General features: G+C 53.5%; 1 protein-coding gene across 4 annotated transcripts; it reads right to left on the reverse strand.

Moving 5' to 3' along the window:
• Positions 1-638: 638 nt before the first annotated feature.
• CIMIP5 (ciliary microtubule inner protein 5) lies at positions 639-17,077 on the reverse strand. 4 transcript variants are annotated; one of them, XM_070574465.1, is made up of 4 exons: positions 16,591-17,077; positions 12,492-12,531; positions 10,113-10,332; positions 639-1,025 (listed from the first exon to the last, which is right to left on the reverse strand). In XM_070574465.1, the coding sequence occupies exons 1-3, from the start codon at positions 16,839-16,841 to the stop codon at positions 10,141-10,143; spliced, it is 483 nt and encodes a 160-aa protein (XP_070430566.1). In that variant the 5' UTR covers positions 16,842-17,077; the 3' UTR covers positions 639-1,025; positions 10,113-10,140. The 4 variants fall into 4 exon arrangements, with proteins under 4 accessions (XP_070430566.1, XP_008528118.1, XP_070430568.1 ...); XM_008529896.2 differs by lacking the exon at positions 639-1,025 and adding an exon at positions 3,932-6,355; XM_070574467.1 differs by lacking the exons at positions 639-1,025; positions 10,113-10,332 and adding an exon at positions 11,647-11,859 and having other exon boundaries at positions 16,591-17,032.
• Positions 17,078-17,398: the final 321 nt, after the last annotated feature.

Raw genomic sequence — 17,398 nt, forward strand, 5'->3', positions numbered from 1 at the left:
AGGCTGGGCGTGAAGTGCTGTTGTCACTTCAAGGTGAGGATTCTGAGCTCCAGAAAGGGAGGCAGCTTGCCTCCTGTCACACAGCCGGCACCAGCTGGAGTCCGTCTCCACGCCAGTCCTGTGCCCTTTCTGCCCTGTGCGGGAATGCTCCCCTGAAATCTGGTGCCAGCCGAGCCTCTGGGTGGGCTTAGTGGCCCCAGCTTTGCCACTTATTGGCTGTGTGACCCTAGGCAATTTGCTCAGTCTCTTGGTGCCCTGTATTCTCCTCTGTAAGGTGGGCATGTCAGAAGCTGCCTGGCGCTCACCGGATGGTTGGCATCACCAGCAGTTTGTTGTCGTAATTTCTTTACTGAGCCTCGCCCTGACTGTCACCCAGCGCTCCCGGCTTCCCCTGGAATCAGCCATTTGCCTAAGGAGCCCCACGTCCTTTTAACGGATAGAGAACGGTGTTGAGAAATGAAGACCTGAGACTAGATGTGCTCATTGCTCTGGAGGGACCATCGCTTCTGCCCTCTCAGGAGACAGCGAAGGGGTGTGTGTGATATGTATGTGTGTGTGTATGTGTGTATGTACTGGATTAATCTGCTCCGGCTGCCTTAACAAAATACCACAGACTGGGCGACTTAAACAGCAGAAATTTCACACATGCTCTGTATATACCCACACACATTGCATGTGATATATATCACACACATGCATGCTGAACCAGAATCTTCCTTTTAACGAAACCCCCAGCTCTGCACTCACACTAAGTTGAGAAGCTCTGGCTAGAATAGGGATGACCGCCCTCGCTGTGGACTCCTCCAGAAATACGATTCTCTCGACCACGCTGTGCTGTGTGCACCATGGACCGCAGTGGGTTGGAAGTGCCACTCCTTCACGTGGATTTAAAGTGCAGCTAATCTTCAGAGACGGCTGAGTAGCTAAGTGCAGGAGCATCTTCTTGACATTGGCTGCCCTGAAGATCCTATCTTCGAAAAGTCGAGTGGTCTCAAGAGCAGACCACCCCACTTTCCCCACAGCCCCTGGGAACGAAAGAGTCAGCATTACTCTTCTTTGAGTCACACATTTGCATGCTTTGGAGCTCACTCTCTATGGTAAATTCAAAATGAGTCCTGGGTGAGCCTCCCAGACAGGGTCCCAAGAGACAGAATGTTCTAGAACTTTGAGGAGTCTGGAAGGTCCCTGCCAAGAAGAGTGTGTCAGTGAGGATTCGTTTACAGACCACAGAATCGTCTCTTTAGTTACCTTACTTATTATTATTAAGCAGTGTGCCGGATCACTGAGAGATGAGGAAGCAGATGTTAGCAAGGGTCTCCCGGGCACAACTCCCACAACCTCGGTGAAGAGCTGCCGCCACCTCCACTGACGTCACCATGACCGGGAAGGCCGTCCCATAGGGACGCTGCTGCCACTGCCGCCCAGAGCTTTTGGAGCTTGGGACGGACCCGCACAGCACTGGGGCCAGGCTGTCCCAGAAGGACCTGCCGCTGTGTCTATGCTTCTGGAAGGGTCCTGGGGTTTTGCCTTCTGCCTCCCGAGTCTCCTGGGGGTGCCTCTGCTTGGCAGGGGCTGGGTCCCATGAAAAGCCCAACTGCCAGGGCGTCTGCCACGTCCAGCCCTATTGCTGGCTGACTGTCACAGCCAGCGGCTTCACATAGCCACGCCCCCAGCAGGCGGCACAGTGACCAGCAGGCAGTGCCACCGGGACCTGGGCTGCTTTGGACAGAAGACGCGATTTCTGTTTGTTAGTCCTTACTGCATGCTGGGGAGTGGCGGGAAATGTAAACTGTTGTCGCTCTGAGGTGTTTGGGCGTCATAGCCGGAGGTGAGGGCTGAGGCCGCTGCACGGTCCGTGGGAGTTTGTCTAACTCTGTGCCGGCTCAGCCTGGTCTCCCACCTCTGCTTCCCTCGGAGCTGCACCGGCTCGGTTGCTCTGACCAGGCTGCCGGGCTCCCAGTGCTCAGGAGCCCGCTGGGAAGGGGCTGGGAGCTGGAGAGGGCTGGGGATGCTCGGCGTGGGGAAGAGAGGGTGTCAGAGCTGCGGGGCTGAGGACCAAGGGGGCAAGAAGTCTGGCAGAGACTGCCCAGGACAGCTGGTCCCCAAGACAGCTGTCTCTGTGACGATCTCAGGGCAAAGAGCCCTCCTGGCCCTTCACATCTCCCCCTGCCTCTCCTGAAACGCTCCGCAGTTCTGAACACAAGGGGCCCGCTGTGCTTGGCCGTGGACCCGCAGTTCGTGAGTTCTGGGCTTTCTCCTGGGGGCCCTGTCCTGGGCTGAGGACAGGGGAGAGGGAAGGGAGCACCCATGTGCCAGGCGTCGGGCAGGGAGGAGAGGACACTCCGGAAGAGAAGGGTGCAGCATGGCGGATGGCAGGAGCACGGAGGAGGAGCGCTTCTGCTCCCCCTGGATTTTGGATTGAGACTCAGGTACGTTGAGGTGTAATCTCAGGTTTTATTTGCAGAGGGAATCTGGACAGTTGACTAAGTGCCCCCACGGTTTCAGTGGACTCAGCTGACGTTCAGACACTGTAATTTGGGTGTAAACCGTTCCTGCTTCTGCTTGTGGGATGAGAATCGCGCTGGCCTCTGCCCTGGTTAGATCACTCATCAGTGAACAGTTACTGCTCATAGGAAAATAAAATAGGGAAGTAAAGAGCTTTCTGACGAGCATCGAAGGCTTATCGACAGTAGCAGTGGCAACTACAGAAACATCTAGAATCTGTTGAGTGCCTGCTCTGTGTCAGGTGTTCTTTCATTATGTCATTCCACTAATCCGTGACAGCAAGGAGCCTGGTGCCATTTCCACGTGGTCGTGGTTGGAAGTTCCTGGTCCTGCCATGTGGCGGTGGCTTCCTCTCTTCCCTTCCGTCTGGGGCTCTGTTTATCCTGGGGGTATCCAGGCCCTGGGCCTGACCCCAGCCGTAGAGAGCTGCTGCTGCCTGGGGCCTGGCCTACCTGTACCATCCCGGGGGGGCTGGCTGCCCGCGAGACTCCTGTGGGCAGAGCACACACTGACTGGGACAAGGACAGAAGCTACCTGCTCTGCAGGTCTGCCGGCCGAGGTAGGGGTGTAGGAAGAGGATTTCTACCTGGCTGTGAGCTGTCCCTGCACTGGCTGCTGTGCCCAAAGCCCTGGATGTGACTGATCTGGGACTCGGGTGTCATGCAAACCACCGCTGTCCTCCCAGCATGGCCCTGGCAGGCCGCATGATCTTGGGCAAGCCCTTAACTTCGCTAGGCCTCAGTTTCTGCATTTTAGAATGGGGATAATCACACCCACCTCATGAGGTTATTGAGAGGTACACAGTAGGTGCTCAATAAGTGGTAGCTCCCTACCAAGTGCAAACTTGCAAAATGTTTTCGGGTTTTGTGGCCACTGGCTTTGCTCCCGAAGCTGCAGGAGGCGGGTTGCCCCGGGCGGAGTCGGGGATGGCCCCTGAAGCAAGGTGTGCGAGTCCCAGCCCCCATGTCCCAACTGGGCCATCCCAATAGCATGTTGGCTTTTCTGATCAGACGGCTGACCTTTGGGGCTCCTCTGCATCCTCAGGAGGTGTGGGCAGTGCCAAGACCAGGGTTTCGGCAGCAGGTATCTACTGGGGTATCTTTCCAACCCATACCGAGCGTCCCCATCTGGAGGAGCTCTGACTCCTCCCCATCTGCATGCTTACAGGGAACCCAGCCTGTCGTCACACGAGCCTCACCCAACTCTTCAGGCCGCAGCGGAGTGGAGCAGAGGCTCCCTGACTGCAGCTGGCCACCCAGTGCCTTCCAGGAACTTGGAATTGAGCACTGACTGATTCCAACACCACCCTGGCTCTTCAGCCCAGGGGCTGGCACTCAGGGGCCCCTCCCCTCCTCCCCAGCTTCTTACAGGTTCCCGAACCTATAGAGAGGGTGCAGGACCAGTTCAGTGAAGACCCGTGTGCTCCTCCCTTAACTCTGTCAATTGTTAACATTTTTATTCACCTTTGCTTTATCTCTATCTACACACTGCACACACTTTGTTGTTGTTAAACCATTTGCAAGTTAGTGATAGACATGTGACGCTTTACCCCCGAACACTCCAGCATCTATCTCTTAAGAACAAGGGCGTTCTCGTACGTAACCTCGATATAGGGATCCCGCTGCGTGAATTTAACATCGATACAATGCTATTGTCTAATGTTTAGTCTGCTGTCTAGTATTTAGTCTGCAAAGTGTTCTTTAGAGCTACTTTTGCTGTGATGCGGGAGCTGGTCATGGTCGTGCTCTGTGTCGCATTTAATCCGGATTCCGCCCTCCGCTGTCCTGTCCTTTGCCTTTCGTGACACTGGTGTTCTGAAGGAGGCTGGCTCTTCAGCAGAATGCCCTCAGCCCGCGTTGCCTGATGTTTCTTCGTGATCACGCTCAGACTGTGTGCGATGGGCGGAGTGCTCCTGGTGAGTGCTCCTCCTCTGGGCCACAGCAGGAGGCCCCTGACGTCAGGGGCACAGCAGGACAACAGTGATGTCAGCTGTCCTTTACTGGTGAGGTTAAGTGTAATAATAATTCGGTTAACGTGAAATCTTCCAGATTTCACCATTTTCTGCTCCCCAAGAATCTTTCACTCGGTGGTTTCGGTGTCTTTTATTGTTTCTTGGCCTAAATTGGTTAGTTATAAAATGGCAGTTATAAAACGGCAATTTTCTGTTTATCATTTATTCTGTATTCTTCAATGGAGAAGACCTTTTCCTCCTCTAATTAAAATTTTTTAAAGTTATTGGTATGAACACCTGGATTCTTTCTTCTTCTTTGAGGGGAGCTCTGGGCCCTGGCTTTGCCCCAGAAGCGCCGGGACTGTGTTATCATCGGTGCAGCCAGGGGGGAGCATCATTTGGTGCTCATATTTTCCCAAATTTGGCCCGTAGGAGCCCCTTCAGGTGGGCTCTTAATGTCCCTTCGACACTTCCCCACGCTGTTTTAAACACCTCCTCACTTCCGGGCACAGGAAGGAGCTGCGGGCTCACCTCGCATGTTCCCTGGACGGTGGTCATTCTGTGTCACATGGAAGCACAGAGGCCGGTTCTGTCACAGGGAGGAGAGTGAGGCAGAGGTGCTCAGAGAAGCAGTGATAAAAAGTGAAGAAAGAATCCTGAGGCTTTCTGACGGCTCATCAGCCGGATTCCGGTGCCTCCCGGGCCTCCGCTTCCCAGCCTGCTGGCTCTGAGATGCCCGCCTCTGTTCGTATTGCTCCTTTTGCCTTTGCTGGTGCTGAGCCTGCAGGCTTGGTGCCCACTTCCTGTCCTGGTCCATCCAGCCTCCTTTGTTCTGGCCCAAATGACTCGCGAGGCTGGTGTTGGGGTTCTGGTTCGGATGCCCCTTGGTTCTGAGTTCCTTGGCTCCTAGTGGGTGACGTGGCCACCACGTGGGAAGGTGAGGAGCAGGCATCCTCTTGAAAGGAGGGCAGGTGTGGCAGGGAGCGGAGGATACAGCTGGCTGGTTGTGAGGAGGGGTCTCCCACGATGATGACGCACGCAGAGGAGCGTGGACAGGCAGGTGGGCTGCAGCGTGCAGAAAGAGGCTGGGCCCGGGGGCTCTCTGCCCAGGGCAAGTCTGCTGGCTGCTCCCCTGCCTTGGCGCCCTTCCTCGCTCTGTCCACCTGTCCAGCAGAACTGCCCTCCCCTCCCAGCTCCCTGCCTTTTTCTTGAGGACCAGCTCCATGATCCCCTTCTACAGGAGGACTTCCTCCCTGAGTCCCTAGCTGGGGGGTCTGTCCTCTCATCTCCCACAGGTGGACATTGGTCTGCAGCTAGTGTCCAAGCTCCTGCAGGCTGAGAGCTCCTGAGGCCGCGGCCCAGCGTAGGGTCAGAACAAGCTGGAGCAGGAGCAGGCGCCTGGCTAGAGGAGGGCTTGCCCAAGTCTGCACAGGGCCAGGTCTGGACCCTTTCAGTTCAAGGGCTTCATCTGCACGCAGCGGGAGACCCAGAGCCCTATTTCAGATGCTTTTTAAGCATTTTACGGAAAACTGTTGTCCAGGGCTACTTGTGGAATTGGTCAGATCCTCTGCATTATAGTTGGGATCCGTTACTCAGCCAATATTTGCCCTCTGAACCTCCCATTGTGGGCGAAGAATGCTTTCTTGCCCTGGTGGGGGAGGGTTGGTCCTGCAACTTGTTTGACCAACAGAAGGCTAGCAGATGCGGTGCACGAAGAAGCCTTGTGTGGTATGATTTGGCTCTTGGGCTCTGGTGATGTGCCAGGGGAAGAAAAGGCCCCCAGGAAGCTGTCAGTCCAAGAAAACAAGAGACATGTGGACAGAATTGGACACAACCTGAAGCTTGGAGTCAAATCCCGCTGCGCCAGCCAAGATCACCGACCCCCAGCTCCTTGCACACCTGTGGGGAAGAAATGGCGTGGCGTCACATGCTGTCAGAGAGCCCGCAAACCTGCAGATGCTGCGCTCGCTGACTGCCCAGAGAACAGAACCGGGGTGATGTCCTTGGATCAGTCTCCCTTCCCCATTTCACAGCTGTGAAGACCGAGGCCTGGAGAGGAGGATGCGGCATGGTGAGTCAGGTGGGCAACGGGATCGTGGCTCTTCACTGGCTGCAGGACCTGACGAGACTGTGTGAAGTCTTTGGCTTAGTCTCCAAATCTCTCAGTGGTGACAATAATACTTACAGCAGAGACGATTTGGGTGCTATGCTATCTGTGCTCAGTATGTCGCGTCGTCTGTAAGTGGCTGTGCTCCCGGGAAGCCGTGGAAGCTCGCGGGTCTGGGCCTCCCAGACTCCCTTTAGCAACTGGCAGAGAAGCCCCCAATGATCCTCTGCAGTCTGCACGGGCTCGACCACCTGCATGTGCAGTTCACCCCCAGAATGCCTCTTGCTTCCACCCTCTCCCTCAAATGGAAATAATTTTTTTCTGGGTGTAAAAATAATATACAGCATGCTCATGGCAAAAATGCAGACCGAGTCTGTAAGGAGCCACGGGCAGCTGTCTTTGTACCAACCCAGTCCAAGGGTGGGCCTTGAGCCTCCTGTGACGCTGCCATGATGTGACCTTGACCCTGACTGTGCTGACCACTGACTTTTGCCCAGGCACGTGATCTCAGATTGGACAGGGAGCCCAGCTTCCCCTCTCAGACCCTGAGAAAGAAGGCTGCAGCCTCCAGACCCAAGGGCGCAGCGCTGTACCCTGCCGTGCGTGACCATCCCTCTTCCCAGCCAGGTTGGAGTCAGACCTGGTTTGTCCCATCACACATGGCAGGGGCCAATGGTGGGCCGGGAAGTGAGGTGGGCTCTGTGTTATGGGGAAATAGCCTGTCCTGTGTAACTCCTGATAGCACTGAAGACCTGTTCTTGGTGTCAGGGAAAATCAGTTCTCCCTTTCCCAAGGGCTCAGAGAGATTCTTTAAGCAGAAAAATGCTATAATTTGCTAAATATTTGGGACTCAATTTTCTGAGGATTAAGGGGGTCCAGTAGGACATAGTGCCATATAGTCTCCGGAAATAAGCACCTTTACCACTTACCAGCTGTGTGATGTTGGGCAAGTGACTTAACCTCTCTGTGCCTTCATTTCCTCATCGGTAGGGCACAGTAATACCTGTCTCTAAGATTGCTGAGAGGATTAAATGAGTTAATACACATAAATGGCAGTGACATTTCAGGTTAGCTGTAAAACTGAGTAAAATACAGGCAAGTATCAGAAAAAGCTGCCATTCCAGCCCCCTGCTCCACCCCCCTCTCTCTCCAGGAGGCTGTGGCCGGGGACTTGCAAGGGACACAGTGCAGAAAGCCCAAGGACCTGGGCCCGGCTGGACTTGCACTGGCCTTGAGAACCTTGGGACGTTCAGCTCTCCGAGTCTCACTTTTGCCAGTGTACGTGAACGTGATGCCCCCGCCTGCTGACTTCCTGGGGTTGTTGTGAGGAGCAGACGCAGAGTCAGTTTCAAATGCTTCACACTGGAAATGTGGGTGGCAGTTTGGTTTTGGGTTGTTTTCGTTACTTTGTTTTTGTTTGTGTCCCTTACATGACAAGCATTTATATCTTGCTCCTGTCAGCGCCCAGTGTGGGTGTGGGGAGAACTCTGCTCCACGCCTTCCTTCGGGGTCCCGCCTGGTCCTCCCATCTTGTCCCCACTCTCCTGCATCCTCCTGCATCCTCCCACATCCTCTCAGTCCTCTCCCTTCTGTACCGGGCAGAGAGAAGACGGCAGGAGGTCTTGGGGGCCAGGTCTGAAAGGGGTGCATGCTGCTTTTGCTCTCATTCCACTGGCCACAGCCAGGCACATGGCCATGCTTGAATCACCAATCCAGCCCAGCCACGTGCCAGGAAGAAGGGCAGAGCTTCGTCGTTAGTGCTCTGAGTGGATCCCAACACCTGGCACCCCTGTGCACAGCAGAGCAGAACACTGCCGGGTCCTTTTGTACCATCCTTGTGCCTTCCGGCGCTTTATTAGACAACGCTCCGCTGCTGTTCACAGGGTTTGCATGGCCAGTTTTTTCAGGAGTGGCCAGGTCCCTCTTTCTAGTCTGCCTTAGTCAGGAAGCTCTGTTGAAACCTGTCCACCGTGGGTGACCCTGCTGGTATTGGAAATGCTGGTGGCATAGCTTTCAGCATCACAGCAACACACAGCCGCCATAGCATGACAACCAACAGACAGATCTGTGGTTCCCTGGCCGGAAAACAAACCTGAGCCACAGACGGGACTCTGCCAAATGTTAACCACTAGACCACTGAGAGCAGAACGAACCTTTTTTTTTTTAACCAACAAAGAGGAAAGAAGCCCTTTCTGCAGTTTTTGCTTGAACACGAGGGGCCCAGACCATCCCTCGTCAAGTTTACGTGGCTGCCAGCAGGACCTCCAGGAGGAGGAGGGAAACCAACGCTTAGCAAGGCGCCCCCATCCTGCCAGGCGCTGGGCCAGCACTGCCCGTGAGAACAGTGTCTGAACCCCAGGCGCCCTGCTCCCAGGCCCAGGCCCCTCCCTGTCCACCCCACAGCACAGAGGATGTGGAATGGACCCAGACCACAGGCACCCAGGGGCTGCCTGCACCACCTCAGCTCAGGTCCCCTGCAGGCAGCTCCTCCTGTGCGGCTCCAGCCTAACCCTGGCAGCCCTGACCATGACACAGGCAGCGAAAGAGATGGGGAGACTGACCCGAGACAGCCCCTGTCTGAGGATCACATCTTCCCCAGGTGACTGCCAGGACGGCACTCACCCTCCCAAGAGAGTGATCCTCTGCAAACACACCCGCACGCTGTGTTCCAGGCGCTGCTCCAGTTACACATGTTAACTCATTGAGTCTCCCATCAACCTTATAAAATCGGTACGACTATTATCCCTATCTGTGGAGGCAGAAAAATGGCCCACTGAAGATGCCCACGCCCCAACTCCTGGGCCTGTGAATATGTTACCTTACGTGAAGGGGGATTCTGCAGAAGTGATTAAATGAAGGACCGTGAGATGGAGATGGAGAGATCATCCTGGAGGATGGGGTGGGCCCAAAGGAATCCCAGGGTCCTCGAAAGGTGGGGGAGGGAGGCAGAGAGATTGGGAGATGCCACGATGCTGCCTCTGAAGATGAAGGGGCCACTGGAAGTAGGCAACCTCTAGAAGCTGAAAAGGTGAGGAATCAGATTCCTCCAGCCTCCGGAAGGGAACGCAGCCCTGCTGACACCTTGATTTTAGTCCAGTGAGACCCACGTCGGATTTCTGACCTCCAGAACTGAAGGATAATATGTATGTGTTCTTTTAAGCTGCTCAGTGTGTGGTCAGCACACACAGCAACAGGACACACCCATCTTACAGATGGGGAAATGGAGGCACAAAGGGTTCCAGCAACCTGCCCCAGGTTACACAGCTGCTGAGAGTCAGGAGCAGGATTCGAACCCAGGCAGTCAGGGCTCCTGACCCCAGTTCAGGGCTCCCCCTCAAGGGGCCCTGAGAGGGAATCCCACCATTGCCGGTTATATGGCCTTGGGCAAGTCACGCCATCCTCTTGATCTCTTCTGTAAAACCAGCCCCCAGAGACCCCGTAAAGGTTGTGGGGGCTCAGAGATACTGGACGCCGGGTGACACATGCGGGACGGCACCAGGGCATGGTGCCAGGTGGACTGGCGGGCCCCCTCTCAGCTCCCACACCCACCTGGGGCCGCCGCTGGGCCCTCCTCCTCCTAGACGGGCTGCAGCTCATCTTCCAGCTTCTTCTTCCGGACACCTTCCACAAAGAAGAAGTCCATGCCGATGAGGGTTTTCCCCAGGGGTGTGTCCACCCTGCTGCCCACAGCCTGGTTCGTGGAATTGGGGACCGTGTCCGAAAAGAGAGGCACGTACTCCGGCAACTTCACAGCCTCCTTCCTATTGCCCTGAGGAGAGGGGACAGTCCCGTCACACGCTGTGGGGACACCAGGAGAGGCCTGCACGCTCGCCAGTGCCCCGGGCCCTTAGCCTGGAAAGAACTGAGCAGGGAGCGATGCTCTGCAGGCAGCGTTCTCCGGATGCCCGATTCCAGGTCCCGGTTTGGGCCAGGGACCCCCAGAAGAGCGATGCGACTCTGCGGCCACTGTGGACTTCTCCTCCTCATCCCCAAGGCTCCCGACCCAGGACGCTTCCCGGACCCCTTGACTTTGACGCTTGACCTCCAGTGACCGAGGGAGGGACTGGGTCTTAGCCCTCTCTCTAACCCCATGACGTTGCATGTGGTGGGCGTGCCACGGGGTTTGTCATTTGGTGAATTTTTACTTGAAGTCGAGCATACACATGGAAAGGACACAAATTGGAACTGTGTAGCCCAACAAACTTCCAAACAGGAAATAGAATATGAGGAGCCCCCAGATGTCCCCTCAGTCACAGCCTCTGCCCCCAAGCGACCTGGTCTTGACCTGTAACACTGTGGGTTAGTCTTGCGCTGTTTTCAACTTTATCTTAATGGGATCACGTCTCCTCTGTCTGGTTTCTTTCTGTCAAGAACATGCTTGCGAGAATCACCCATTTTTGGTGTGGTTTGCAGTTCCTTCCTGTTCTGTGCTGTACTGTATTCCCCGGTGTGACCTGTCACCCACAAGTGATTCATCTCGTCTGCCCTGATGGTATTTGGGTTGTGTCCACTTTGGGGCTTTATAAGGATCCTGTGCTGCTCTGAACATTCGTGTACGTGCTTTCTGGCGACTTCTGTAACTGAAGGAGGAATGAGTGAGTAAATGGAGGGATTTAGAACAATCTGATGGGCGGACAAAACCCTTCAGCCGTCCCGGCCTCTGTCTATGGCTAGCTTTGCGCTTGAATCGAAGCGGCAGGGCCAGTGGGTAATGAGATCCGGCTTCCACCTGGGAAAGTCTGGGCCCAGGTGTCCCCACCGTTTGGGTGTGATGCAGCTTTCCGTGGTCAGGTTGCTAGTACACAGCCCTGGGCAGGGCGAGACTTTGCAATCTGGAAGCTCGGACCAAGAGCTCAGCATAGGATTTCAGGTCCCACGAGCTAAATTTTCTATTGCAGGGCAGACGGCAACCCAGCAAGGCCAGCAATGCAGATGTTAAAACTTCACTAAACCTTGCAAGGTCCATGTCAGTGTGGCCGCCCCCTGGTTGACTTGCTACACTGCTCATTTTCCAGGTTAGTTCCTTGACCAGTCCTACAGCCAGATTCATTCTCCTGCTTCGCTCATTCATCCAACACAAACTGAGTATTAACTGTTTTATTGGGTGCTGGGGGGTGGGTGCAGAGATGAAGCCATCTTTATCCCTTCCCTTCAGGAGCCCACAGCTTGGTGAAGTTGATCATTGCCATAGTACATGCTGTTCCAAAGGAATGGATGTGTGTGTAAGGAACAGAGCGATCTGGTCAAGACTGCTCAGGATGGGGAGGGTTCTCAGAAAAGGCACTTGAGTGGGGTCCTGAAGGATGAATAAGAGTCCATCAGGCTGACAAGATGGGAAGGGCATTTCAGGCAGGGGAACAGCATGCAGAGGCATGGATAAGAGAGAGGGTGGGTTGGTCAGTGTGGGCTGAGCAAGGAGGGAGGGGAGGGAGGCAGGGTTAGCTCACCAGATTCATTGTGAGCTGCCATGAAAAATGCAGATTTATTGAAGGATTTTAAGCAGGGGAGAGACACAGTCAGTTTTGCGGTTTAGGAAAATGACTCTGGTAGGATGGATTAGAGGTGGCGATATCAAAGGCAGGAATTAATTCACAAAGTATGTTCATCCAAACTTTCTCCACATGGGGCACAGCACACATCACTGTGCACTGCTGACATCCTCATACTGGGGAAAAATTTCAGCAGCAGACGCCTATCATTTCCAGTTTGTTTGTCTTAATAAAATCAAGAAATACTTGGAAACATTAATTTCTAAATGCTCTACATAAGTATTTTCCTTCCCCCAGACTCCAAGTCTCTTGAAACAAGACTGTGTTTTGTCTCTGTACATTTCAGCATCAAGCACACGGTAGATCCTCAATAAATGTTAGATGAATGAATAAATGTTCCCAGTGCAAGTATGTCTGATAGGAAGGTGGTTGGTCTTACCATGGGATCATAGTCTTTCAGGAAACTCCAATTCTGAGCCCTGGAAAGGAAAACACGTGAGCAGTATGAGATCTTCCTGTGACATTTTTACAAATGACTTTCACTGTGTCAAGTGAATAAGTTGATGCCACTGATGCATTTATTATGTCTTGGAGGAACTAAAATAATTAAGTGAAACAAATGCCAAACGTCAACCAAGTATTTATGGCGTATCCTATAAACTGAACAAACATTTCAACAATCAATGACTTTTCCCAGAGTGGAAACAATGATGCCAGAGGATTAGCAGAGGGCGTAAGGAAGCCAGAGGAAGCAGTCTCACCGCGTGTCTCTGCATTGTCTGAGGCCGCTGGGGGAGTGCTCAAGTATTTTGTGAAGAAAAACCAGTTCCCACTTCCCCGTGCCTTTGGAATCTTCCAGTGTGCGGCAGAGGAAGGTGGGGAGGGCGAGGGAAAGAGAGTGACGATGAGGAGAGTGAGCTGCATTACCTGCGCTGGTAATTTGATTTTGTTTTAATCTATTTTTACTTTTTTAAAGATTGGCACCTGAGATAAAACCTGTTGCCAATCTTTTTTTTTTTTTCCTCCTCCCCAAAGCCCCCCAGTACATAGTTGTATATTCTAGTTGTGGGTCCTTCTGATTGTGCTACGTGGAATGCCACCTCAGCATGGCATGATGAGCGGTGCAGTGTCCGTACCCGGGATCCGAACCGGCAAAACCCTGGACGGCCAAAGCGGAGCGCTGGAACTTGACCACTCGGCCACGGGGCCGGCACCTTAATCTGTTTTTAAAAAGTCAAATAATTCCATAATACATAATAAAAACAGGCTTCTCTGCTCCGACCCTCACATCCCCTGGGCCTACAGCCTCGAGTGCATTTCCAGTCTTTTAGCTGTTTCTCCACACTTTTCGCCTCCATGCTCTGAAATAATAACCCCCTACTGCCATTTATTGAGCTTTTGAAAATGTAAACTTATTGATTGACTTTCTGTTACAAGAGATTATGTTCGCATTCCTGCCCCTTTCTCCTCCTCTCATTTCTCCCCAAGTAATTGTATTATAGGTTTTGGTTAAATTGATATTTATTGATTATATCCTTATGATTATTATAAATACTGTTCGCTGATGAACTAAGTAGTATGATATGACCCCAGGTCCTTTCCTGTACATCTTAGAATTGTTTTCTAGTGTTAATAGTTACATTTCCTCCTCATTTTCTTAGGTTTCTATGTACTGATCATTGATTCTAAATTCTCCAGCAAAATTGTAAGAGCCCTCTCAATATTATTTTCCAGCAATCAAATGCATCAGGCAAGCAATAACTTCTTTTAAGTTTTTTCTCTAGAGGATGCCCTCTGGGAGCCTGGGTCCTCTGCTCCCAGGAGGCAGCCACCCGCCAGGACCAAGGCACGGCTGCCTTCCGTCACCGCCCGCCTGGGATTGCCCTCCTCCTGGATCCCATGTCTTCCTCTCTAGTTTACTCTCTTGTTTTGTGGAGTACATCCTCCAGGATCTGTGGACTCATGCATTTCTTTGGTTCTGGAAAATTCTCAGACATTTTCTCTTTAAATGTTTCACCTCCCTCTTCTCTCCTCGGGGAGCTCTCTTTGAAGGTGTGTTGGACTTTCTTGCTCTGTGCTCTAGGTTCTAGCTCTTCTTTCACGTTTTCTATCTCCTTGTTTTTCTGAGTATTTTCTACTAACCTATCTTGAGTTTATGAACTCTCACTTCAGTTGTGTTTTGTATTTCAACTTCATATATTTTTATTTCCAGAAGTTCTTTTTGGCTCTTTTTCAAGTTGCCGAATTGTTCCACTGACAGACGTTGAACTGAGCCGCCTGTCTTCAGCCTGTCTCCCGAGATGTCGGTGCCTCCACACCCGGGCCTTCCTGGGAGCTCCGGTGCCCTCTTCCTCCAGCCCCTCGCAGTTCTTATGCTTCACCTTCCCCACTCGGCAAGCCCATCTCTTTCCATCTTCCAAAATGTCTTGGCGCCTCCCACCCACCATCGCCTCCTTTGCTGTCATGAGGGAGCCAAGTTTCAACAGCTTTGATTTTGAATTAACAGAAGGCAGGGACCTTGATCTCAGAGCCATGCTCAGCCTTAGCGAGAGCCAGTGAGGGATGAGGAAAGAGCACTGGGATCCCGTCCTTGCTCTGCTGCCTGCTTACTGTGTGGCCCTGAGTGAGGTCGCTGTATTCTTGGCCTCTCAGTTTCTCTGTCTATAAAACAGGAGGAGGTCGGTTTCTCGAGCATCAGAGATGTGGTTGGTCTGAATTGAACTGTGCTGTAAGTGGAAAATATAAACCGGATTTCAAAGACTTAGTACAAAGAAGAATGTCAAACATCTCTTTAATAATTTTTGTATATTGACAGCATGTTGAAATGATAATATTTTGGATATATAGGATTAAATAAAATCTGTTATTAAAATGGAAGTAACCAGTTTCTTGTTTCATTTTTTCAGGTGGACAGCTAGGAGTTGGCAGACTGCGCCCGTGGCTCGGGTTGCACTTCTGTTGGGCAGCTCTGCTCTAGGTTTCCCTAAGCCCTTTCCTTCTGGTTTTTGTGACTCCTCGCTCTCGGGGCTCCCTCCTCTGGCTGCTTTTCCTTAGGCTCCTGGTTGCTTTTCTGCCCATCTCGTTGTTGCAAGTTCTGGCCGACCTCCTCGTCTCTTCTGATGCCGTACCTTCTTCCGGGGAAAGCTCATGCCCGTCTCCAGTGTGAGCGCTCACCTTTTTCCTTTTTAAAATAAGATGTGGTTCTCATATCATAAGACTCACCCTTTTAAAGTGTACAGGTCAGTGGTTTCCAGTATATTCACCAAGTTGAGCGGCCATCGCCGCTATCTGATTCTAGAACATTTTCATCACCCCATAAAGAAAGCCTGTGTCCATCAGCAGTCACTCCCTGTCCCTCTCACCCTCGACTCCCCAAGTCTGGGGAGAGCTCCCTCTCACGTCTCCGTCTCTGTGGGTTTTCAGTGCCCAACTCTTGACTCACAGTCAACTGCCTTCTGGGCGACTCTATCTGGATGTGGTTCGGGCATGTTGAACTCGACCAGAACTCAGCGTTTTCATCCCCTGTCGGCCCCCCTATCAGTTATCCAAGCTGGCGATCTCTGTCAGCCTCACCCTCCTCTCACCTCTACCGAGTGTCACGAGTTCTTACTGCTCTCATAAATACCTATTCTGTTCAGTTTTCCCTGCACCAGACAGCCCTGTCTTTGTAAATGTCCCCTCCACTCCAACACACACACTCACACTCACTCACACTCACACACACTCACACACACTCTCCCACACACACACCCCCTGCTCCAATCTAACAGCAGTTCTCATAATTCTACCACTAACACATTCCTTGGATTCTTCTGCCTTCCACAGACCGTCCCCTCACTGACTGCCTCAGCCACACGGACATTCTTTGTTTTGCTTTACTTTTAAAACGCACCAAACTCTTTCTTGGCCCCTTCTCATCTTTCAGGTCTCAGTGTGAATGTCACCTCCTCAGAGAGGCCTCGTAAGCACCCTGTAAAAAAAGAGGCCCCCACTCTCTCCATTTGTTTCCTTCACAACACCAGTCACGCTTGGCACTCTTTGTTGGTACCCTGTGCTCATTGTCCTCTGCTTGCTTTCTGACTGCCCTGTCCTGAGAGTGATGGCTCCGTGGAGCCAGGCCCAGGCCGGTCTCGTCCCCCACTGCAGCCCGACAGAACGGCTCTCCTGGGAATTTTTGGATTGAATGAATGCATGAAGGGAACTCCTTTCCCTGGGTCAGATGGCCAGCATCTGCCTCTGGACCGCCGCCACAGTGTCCTGGCTGCCCCCTGCAGCCTATCCTGTCACTTGGCTGGAGGGATTAATCCAACGGGCTGATGGGATCCCAGAATGAAGGCAATGGGGCTGCACTCCCTCCCCCTCTCTAGGCCCAGGACCGGCCACTTCTGGGCTCTCTCTCACCTCCCCATGGACGTGGTCTCTGCCTCTTGGCTGTGGCACTGTTCCATCAATGCCCTTTGCCTGGCTTACTCCTTCTCACCCCCAGGCCTCCTCCCAGTCAGGCTGGGGGACAGGGGAGGGCAGGCCGGGGCACTCACCAGCGCCGCTGACTCCGCCTCTCGGCCTCCAGGAGCTCCCTCCACAGCTGGTCCTGCTGCACGTTGTCTGCTCCCAGGGGTTCCCGCTTGGCCTCCAGGTCCTGGGGGGCCTGGCGGCCACCAGCAAGACCCCTTCCTGCCACGGGGCCACCGCGGGCAGTGGGGGAGACTGAGGCTGGTGGCCTGATGGAGGGCAGTCGGTACCCAGCTGATGTGGTTCTCTGGAGCCCAGGGGTCGGGCGGCTCCCCATGGGTACACAAGTGTGTGTGTGTGCGTGCGTGTGTGTGTGTGTGAGAGAGAGAGCCCCCTGCCTGACCTCAGACCTCTCCCTGGACAACCCCCTCCTAACCCCAGGAGGGCCTGTGCAGGGGTTCCCCTCACTGCCCCTCTGGACCCAGAGCTCAGAGTGGCTGATGGGGAGCAGGCCCTCCAGGCTGGGCGAGCACTGGAGCCCAGCTGTGAGCTGTGTTCTGTTTCGTCTTTTGAGTTTCTGCCTGTGTTGACAGTTGCCCTGGGAACGGGGCAGCTCCCCAGTGTGCCCAGGAAGGGGCGGGCCCATGTGTTTGTGTGTGTGTGTGTGTGTGTGTGTGCAGCACATCTGAGCCCCATGGTGGGGTGGACAGAGTTCCTGGGTCTGGGCCATGCCCAGCTCAGCTGCCCCTCAGCTCTGCCTCCTGCTGCACTGGCTGGAGACCTCCATACAGCAAGGGGGAGGCAGGGAGGGGCAGTCAGACAAGGCCTGGGTGCCCAGTCAGGACGCTGGGGTTTGGACCCAACTTCCTAATCATGAATCATCACCGCGTGACC

This window comes from Equus przewalskii, chromosome 14 (genome assembly GCF_037783145.1).
Source record: "Equus przewalskii isolate Varuska chromosome 14, EquPr2, whole genome shotgun sequence".
Classification (NCBI taxonomy): Eukaryota; Metazoa; Chordata; class Mammalia; order Perissodactyla; family Equidae; genus Equus; species Equus przewalskii.

Coding starts and splice junctions, on each gene's coding strand:
- CIMIP5 (XM_070574465.1), bottom strand. CDS start 16,841: ATGGGGAGCCGCCCGACCCCTGGGCTCCAGAGAACCACATCAGCTGGG. Junction 12,532..16,590: donor AGGCGGAGTCAGCGGCGCTG/GTGAGTGCCCCG, acceptor TTTCCTTTCCAG/GGCTCAGAATTGGAGTTTCC. Junction 10,333..12,491: donor TGAAAGACTATGATCCCATG/GTAAGACCAACC, acceptor CCCTCTCCTCAG/GGCAATAGGAAGGAGGCTGT.